This window comes from Pinus tabuliformis, chromosome 2_2 (genome assembly GCF_031772625.1).
Source record: "Pinus tabuliformis cultivar Carrire ecotype Pingquan chromosome 2_2, CPIR1, whole genome shotgun sequence".
Taxonomy (NCBI): Eukaryota; Viridiplantae; Streptophyta; class Pinopsida; order Pinales; family Pinaceae; genus Pinus; species Pinus tabuliformis.
In genome coordinates, this window is record NC_142300.1 from 795,663,424 (window position 1) to 795,672,390 (window position 8,967).

At 41.7% G+C, this 8,967-nt stretch overlaps 1 protein-coding gene across 1 annotated transcript; it reads right to left on the minus strand.

Moving 5' to 3' along the window:
- Positions 1-7,142: 7,142 nt before the first annotated feature.
- LOC149195096 (uncharacterized) lies at positions 7,143-7,712 on the minus strand. The gene has a single exon (XM_089407884.1). It carries the CDS (start codon positions 7,710-7,712, stop codon positions 7,143-7,145), a length of 570 nt encoding a protein of 189 aa, XP_089264010.1.
- Between the last annotated feature and the right edge of the window lie 1,255 nt (positions 7,713-8,967).

Below are 8,967 nucleotides of genomic sequence, written 5' to 3' on the forward strand. Positions count from 1 at the left end.
CATGGTTGTCTCCTACACCTGATCAAACAATCCTGCAAGTAGCTTCCGAAGCCACACTGCTTCACAACTCTTCAAACTAGTAGCAATATAATTGGCCTCTGCAATCCTAAGTGCGAAAAATGTTTGTTTCCTACCCAAGCAAAGTCCAAATTGTATCATCATCTTGATGTGTTCTTCCTGTCTTCAACACTCTCAGCCCAATCTGAATCTGTATATCCTTGTAGTTGTTCTTCACCATTTCAGACATATCATATCCAACTGTAGCATGTTGGTACCTAACCACATGTTGTGCTACATGCCTCAACCCAACCATAAATTGACTAGCTTCCTTTACTAGATCCATTACCAAAACTTCTTTCTGGCCATCCTGGCAATCCTGGTTCCTCCCTCTACCACTCAGCTTCTTTAGATTGGTTACCATGGGAGTGACCATGAACTAGATGTCCATTATCCCAAATCTCTAAAAGATCATAATAATATGCTTCCTTTGACCCAGGAAGATCTCACCTGACTTTTTGCCATAATTCTAGTTCCAAGAAGTAATGTATCCAACCAAGATCCTTCATCTCAAACTCAGAGGTCAACTTCCTCTAACACTAAAGCAAGGCTTGACTGCTCCCTCTATCACGAAGGCAAATCCTCCTGCCACTGCTGCTCCCTTTGTCACGTGAGTCATGTTCCTGTCAAAAACAGGTCATATGATAACAAGATCAACCAAGACTTATCAAATATCCATCCATATGAGAATACAATGCCCAAGGTCCATAGAAATCCTTCTTTAGTTTGTAAACATGAGATTCCCTCCCATGTACCTCAAAGCCCTGAGGTAGCTCTATGTACACTTCTTCCTCAATTAATCCATTGAGGAAAGTGGTCTCCACATCCACTTGATGTAATTTCAAACCCCATAATAGAAGCAATAAAAATAACAGTTCTAACAAAAGTGTACTTGACAACTAGAGCAAATGTCTCCACATAGTCCTCTCCCTCTTTTTGGGAGGATCCTCACAGATCTTGCTTTTTGCTTCTCTTTGTTGCTATCTACTGCATACTTCATCTTGTAGATCCTCTTGGAAGTCACTACTGACTTCTCTTTGGCACAATTTCCTTTGTCATGGCATCCTTTAGACTTGTTGGTCTACCTGCTCCATCTAAACTAGGAGCTCTTTCGGTCATCAAGTATGATTACAGATGTCAGTACAATTTTTCCTCTTGAACACAAATCATTGATCCTGGGAAAATATGCTTTGCCACAAACTTTGCTTCATTCTTCAAATGCTTTCATCTACTGCCAGAGCCTTGGTAGGCTTCATGATGTACCCACAATCCTCACTAGGAGCTCATGGAAGAAACAATTATAACCAAACAAAATATACAAAGACAAGAGGCTGATCAATAAAGTAATAATAATCGAGGAAGAAACATATGAAATACTTATCTTTTTATTTGTTAGGGAATTTTTCAGCTCCCTCTTGATTCTTGTAGAAATCCATTTGCAAGCTCATCATCCTCATCCTCATAATTGGCAAGTTCCTTTCTTTTTCCTTCTTGCATGAGCTAGGGTTTCTTTGTCCAAGTCATCCTCATACTATCAAGAAGATGAATCGCACTGAATTCACTTGCATTCAACATTATAGGTCTTGATTTAGGGATTCATCCCACAAACCCTAGGATTTTCAATTTTGTACCGTGCTATCCTTATTACTATCAATCTCACTACTTTAGTACAAAATCAGTCATTTTGCTATTAGTCCACAATGTTAGCACTCCTACTATAAATGATTTTTCCAAATACACATCTTGTTTCAACATCCCTAGTAGTACCAGGGTTTAGTCAAACAAATTCTTGGATAGAGCAATATGCATAATAGTATAAAATCTCTTCCTGGTCATCATGGAAACAATTTCCCTATTAGCTAAGGCAACCCTTTACTTAACATACTTCTCAAGTACATTAATCTTGCCACAACTTCAATACTACCATAGACTTTAGAATTAACTTAGGATCACAATTCAAGCCTTCTAGGGTTTACAAATCCTAGGCCTTGCAAATTGTCCGGTTGTATAGGTGGGATAATTACTCAAATCCACATGCGACTATGCATATGTAATGGATTTGCCCTAGTCAATCAACAATGTATCATTTTAGTCAAACAATCAATATTATTCCAAGCAATTGTGTTAAGATCAATGATAAAAATTACCTTTGTAAGGCTTGAACTCGACTTCTTTACTAACTAGCATTGTCCCTTTGGAGCATTTGAGCAGTGTTACAACATGTGCTATGTACAACCGATGATATAATGTCATTTGTCACTTATGAAGCCTCACTATTTCTTCCCTGCTTATAGGAAATTCCCCATCAATTTCATTGAGGTAGCCACTCAACCTATATAAGTAAAAACCCTTTTATGGTAAGTGGTTATTTGTCTTTGATGACATATGTGAGTGAGAACATTAATTAAATTGCCCTTAGTTCAAGGATGACGACAACTTAGACTTGCCACCTTCAGATGAGTCATTTGAATCTTATCTAAGTGTGTTAATTTTGACATTTACAACACTATATATACAAGGTTTTAGAAAGATATCCAGTGGAAAGTATTTAAATAAAATACAAAACTTATAGAGTATAGAGGTATACTAGACCTAGTTCTTGAACCTCTGATTTTTTCAACTTATATTTCTTATCAACAAGTATTTCTGTTATTAGACAAAAGCTCCTTGGAGTAACTTTATCAACAAATTCAAGCCTTGTCCCAACTCTATTGGCCTTCCAGGTCTAGGTCTCGATCAGACTTTTCCTTAGCTTTAGAGGCACTTGGTCCTTCATGAATACTTTTAGCCTGCTTTGTTTCGTGTCTCTGAGGCCCTCAACCTATTTAATCATTCTACGACAATGAACCTAGGGAAAGGGCACACTTTATTCAACCTCTAATTTTTATCAACTTGATTTGTTTTATTCCTATGGCCTTTCGACTGCTTGGGCTAGTCACTAAGACCCTCGACCCTCTCTTAGGGCTATGACCAAACCTCAACATACCCCTAACTTACCACGGTCATCAAATTCTCATATAAAGAGACTCTCGACCTTCTTCTAGTAGCCTCGACCTATCTATTAAAGATCTTGGTGAGTTATTTTTGCTCCTTTTTAGCCTCAGATTAGACAGACCTTGGCCAAAATCATAGTCTTCTTTCAACAACACTCTTCTAAACTTGGTATTTACGAACATAAGTGCTGCTAGACTTGGCTTCCATACAAACGCTGATGTCGACAAGTCATTCTACTAGGGCTTGAAAGATTTAGACTAAGAAGACACTTTCTCAACCTTTAGCTTCTTCAAGTCTCTTTCATGGCTGGTGTTTAACCTGTTCTGATACCATGTTGATTTTTCATGATTTCCTAATATGATAATTACTTTCCAATGATTCTTTAACCAATTCATCTCATGTCACATTTATCATTAAGCACTTATAAATAGAAAATTTCAATTGTAAAATAATAAAGATAGTAGGATCATGACGAAACAACCAAACACAAGAGATACAATTTTTCTAGTCCATGACCCAAGGTGTGGGCAAGGGGAAGGGTCAAGCTAACCCTATGTGGACACAATGGAGGAATGTGGACCTAGACGGGAAAAATGATGGATGGGGTAATAATGAATGGAAAGAGGGCAATATAAGCGGATAAGGGAGCATGACCACACAACCAAAATCAGGGTTTCCCATGAAATACCATTCCTGGAACCAAATGGTCAATAAAAGAGATCCCACAGGACTAGAATCCAAGGTTAATTCCTAAAAGTGGTCTAGGGGATAGAAGCACAGATCTAGCCCATTCTTTCCGCCGAATCCCCCCATTAATCCATACTCAGAATTGTCCATGATAAGCAAACTACAATACTCAATTTACAAATGACAAGGCATACCTTTAGATTCGAGAGGCCCACCTTCAAACATATGATCATGGTAGATGGGTGAGGGACCACATGGCTGACTCAGGTGGCAGAGAAGATGACACAATGAGCTAGCTGGTGGCTGCAAGGGGTTGCTGGCTGTCGACTGAGGACCTGTCATGAAATACTAGATTCTCAAGGAGTTAAATACAACTTTGGTTATAATAGTAAATGTTAGTTGGTCTCAACATCTGACCAAATAAACCATGAAGCATCTTGCGAAGCCATAATGTCTCGCACCTTGCCTGAGTAGTTGCCATAAACTCTGCCTGTGCATTACTTAATGCCACTGACTTTTGTTTCTTGCTGAACCATGACACAACTACCGAGCCCAATGAGAAACAACATTCGGAAGTACTCTTCTAGTCACTGACAATGCCAACCCAATTTGAGTCTGTGTAACCGATCAAACTGACTCCATCACATTTGACATAGTCGAATTCATAATCCACTGTGCCTTGTAAGTACCTCAACACATGTTTTGCAGCCACCCATTGTACTCTCCTGGGCTCCATCATAAACTAACTCAATGTGTTGATTGTAAAAAAAATATTCGGTCTAGTGTTGACTAGATACATCAATGAACTGATCAACTGACGATACAAAGTGTGATCCACAAACTTAGAATCAACATCATGCAACTTCTTCTAGTTGGTGATCCTAGGAATAGCCATAGGCTTGCAACCATCCATACAGAATCTCCTCAAGATATCTCCTGCATACCTGCCTTGGCCCAAGAAGATATGCGCATCCTCCTACCAAACCTCTAACCCCAAAAAGTAATGTATCAATCCCATATCAGTCATATCACACTCTGAAGCAAGATCTCTCTTGCAGTGCTAGATGAGTTTGTCCTACCCTATAATAAACAAGTCATCCACAGGCAGTACCAGAATGAGTGGATCGTCACCTACCAAGATAAAGTATAGGTTCAGATCTGCATCACTCTTCTGGAAACCCATCTACTGCAAGTAGGCATCTATCCTCTTGTACCATGCCCTCGGTGCTTGCTTCAGTCCATACAAGGCTTTCTTCAGCCTACATACATGAGACTCCCTCCCATGCAACTCAAAGCCCTTGGGTTGCTCAATGTACACCTCCTCCTGTATAACACCATTGAGAAAGGCAATCTTCACATCCATCTGGTGAATCCTCCAACCCATCTCAGCTGCTATAGATATCACTGCTCTAATGGAAGTATAACGAGCAACTAGTGCAAAGGTCTCCTCATAGTCAACTCCCTCTACCTGTGAGAACCCCCACGCCACAAATTGAGCTTTGAAATTGTCCACATTGCCATCCGCAACTTTTTTGATCTTGTAGAGCCACCTAGAAGTCACATTTGACTTCCCATCAGGATGTGGCACTACCTCCTAGACATCATTCTTCATGATGTGGAAATTTATGAATCTAACACATCAGAAATCCCTACTGCATTATCTGGTTTATTATCTCCTACTTGTTCTTTCCATTAACAAGTTATTTATTAATATAAATATTGAAATAAACACAAATGCAACCTTCACACATATACATATGAACAATTGAAATAACTAATACAACACAAGGGACACCATTACTTTTGGACAATCGTCCCTAGAAAACCCAATGATGGAAAACCGATGCAACAGATATGAGAGTTTTATTATTATGTAGTTTTCTGAATACAATTAGGGTGCTAGAAATGGCTCACCCTTCAGAGATTTTCCTTGGCAGAAATACCTTGCTTCGGAGACAAAATTCCGGTTGATCAGCAACCGGATGATGATTCCCACAGTGACTTCGACTATTCCTCCACTAGACAACAAACATTGCTTCAAGCTTCTCTCTGGAACTGTGTCACCCTCCAGGGACTGAGTCACCCTCTACGGCTCTGCGTCTGCCTCTCAACTCTCATTCTGCCCCACGAAAACACCATAGCATAACTCTTTCTACCATGTGTCAGCTCTGCCAGCCTTTGCATTGCCTGCGCCAGTTTCTCGGCCTCCTGTGTCACCAATGCTAGCCCTCCAAACCTCTACGTCAACTCGGGCTGCCTCTGCGTCAGCCCAGGTTACCTGTGTGCTATCTCTTCAACACTATCTCTACCTCTCTGCTATGTATTCTTGACCTTCTGTCGACCTACCCCTCGCTGCAACAAGTCACTAACTCTATTTCTCAGCAAACCCTGCCCCAAAAAATCGAATTGACTAATCAACTTGGTGTCTCTCCAACTGACCCTCAAGCATCCTATACTCTTCCTGTTGACGATTCAACGGCCGAGATTAAGTCCCTAATCAACGGCTAAGATTAGATTTGGCTTGATCCTCGTTATTTAGAACTTTTTCACCCATATTATATTAATACACATTAATATTTTAATTTTCCTAAGTTTAGACTTAGGAATCCCATTAAAAATATTAATTATTTTAATATCTCTCCATTCGGGTGGATTGGCCCCAAACGATTTCTGGGTCTTGAAGATCCCATTTGCCTTAGCCGCTACACCAATTTTCATGGCTAGAGCACATCTGATGCTACCAAAAATCAACACACGATAGAGGCATACTTCTCCACCATGGCATCCCTCTAGATCTGCTGTCTAGCGATCTCCTCAAAACTAGCTGGCTTTGTCTCAAAAACATCTGCCACAAAGCCACCCAACCTTTCTGGTGGTCTGCTCTCCCTCATTGACCACTTGGGTCTCCCCATTGCCTCCTGAGCCTCCTCCAAGGTCAACTGAGGACCTGTCATGAAATACTAGATTCTCAGGGAGTTAAATACAACTTTGGTTATCATAGTAATAAAGGTAAACTTTGATCACGCAACATCGCTTTAGCTGCACCCACAATGGTCCTGTTATTCCTCTTTGCCACCCCATTCTGCTGGGGGTTATAAGGCACAATAGGCTCCCTCTTGATGCCAACACTCCCACAAAAATCCCTCGTCTCCACGAAAGTGTACTCGCCCCCATTGTTTGATCTCAACACCCTGATTTTCCTCCCTGTCTGGTCCTCCGCAAGATCCTTAAACTTTTGGAATCTCCGGAGGACCTCATCCTTGGTCTTCAGGAAGTAAATCTAGGTCCTCCTGGAGTGGTCATCAATGAATGTCACATAGTACTCATATCCACTCAATGAAACATGGGACATAGGACCACATACGTTAGAATGAATCAAGTCAAGGATACTTGCAGCTCTGTTGTCACTGCTCTGGAAAGGTGTCTTGGTGTAGTAACCTTATAACCATCTCCCTCAACATCGTAAAAGCTCCATGGTGTAAGTGGGCCATCCTCCTATGCCATAGCTCAGATAAATCATTGCTACTGGTCTGCACTACCATAGCTCTAAGAGGCTGAAACATAAGTTTGTATAGTCTCCCACTATGAGCTCCAATCACATGGGCAAACTCAATATTGTATCCCTTGGGATATATCAACACTTGTCCCTTCTGGAACAATACCTCATACACCCTGTCCTCCAAACTAGAGACTGATAACAAAATCTTCTTCAACCCTGGAACATAAAGAACAAGTGTCACCTTCAGAGGAAGTGATGACTCCCTCTGAAATGAAACTGACCTGATCCCTGCTGCCTTGACTTTGGAGTTGTCGCCAAGCACAACCTCCAAATCAATATCATCCCTCCAAAAGGCTCGTGAAGTGCTCTCTAACTCGCCCATATGGCAGGATGCTCCACTGTCTATGAACCATGCACGAGAAGATGTGACACGAGTGGCTAAACTCACCACCAAAGCACATTCTGAATCAAACATAGCCACAAAATCATCCACATCTGCTGAAGCTACAACTCACTGCTTCTTCTTACCCTTCTTGTTGGGACACTGAACAACAAAGTGACCCATCTTCCCACAAGCAAAGCATTTCACTTTGTTCATGTCCTTCTCTTTAGCCTTTTTCTTCCCCTTCTCCTGCTTTGCGCCACTAGAAGACCCCGTCTTGACCTTATTACCCTTCTTGCCCTTAGTCGCAAGAGCAACATTCTCCTCTTCACCTCCCCCACCACTCTTGCTGCCACCTCCCCCACCACTCTTGTTGATCTCCTCTTGGATGAAATTTCCCACATCCTCCTCCAACTAGGAAAGTGCTCTCCAGCCACCAAGCCGTGGATAAAACCATCCCACTTCTCGGTGAACCCATCTAAGGCAATCCTAACCAATTGTTCCTTTGGAACACTCTCTCCAATAGCAGCTAAATCATCCTTCACCTGTGAGACTCTAGTGAGGAAAGATGTCACATTGTCAGTCTTGGTCATCTTGGTGTTGTGTAGCTTTTGTCTCAACACCATCTTCCTGTTCTCATTAGAACTTTGGTGCAAAGAGACCAAGGACTCCCACATCTGATATGCATACCTCATCCCTGACACATGAGGGAATAAATGGTCCTTGATGGCATCTAGAAGGATCCTCTTTGTCTTCACATTCTTCTTGTTGAACTCCACCAACCGAGCTGGATTAGTGGGTGCTTGTATAGGTGCTACAACAACATCCCACACTTCAACTTCCTCTAATAAAAGCATAGTCCTCACCTTCCATGGGCCAAAGTTTCCAGCCCCTGCCAATATGTCCTCTACGCTCAACCCGGTATCCATGACCCCACTGTTATAGACATTTTTGTGCCCTACAACCCCAAGCATGAAATGTCCATAAACCAAGGGCTCCTAAGTCCCTAAAAGTGTTGTTCTAACCCCTAAAGGAATAAGGTCAACAGATTACAACTTCTCCCAGAAGTTCTCCATGAGAAACTACTCAGAATTGGTCAAAACAGGATCATTGCAGCTGCTCCACTGACTAGGTGCGTTGCATCTCACCCAAATGCACTGTGAGGGTGCGTTGCATTTCAAAACTCCCTTCTGTGGGGTGCGATGGGCGAGAAATGACAAATGGCAGTGTCATTCCGCGAGGTGGAGAGGCAATGGAAGCTTCCAGAATCTTCTCCTGTGACACTTGCCTCACTGAATTCGACCAAGGATGAGTAAGAGGCCCTCAGTCTCCAAGTGGAAGCAAGAAC

Bases quoted from the DNA above. Each gene is read 5' to 3' on its own strand.
- LOC149195096 (XM_089407884.1), bottom strand. From the start codon at position 7,712: ATGTTTGATTCAGAATGTGCTTTGGTGGTGAGTTTAGCCACTCGTGTC.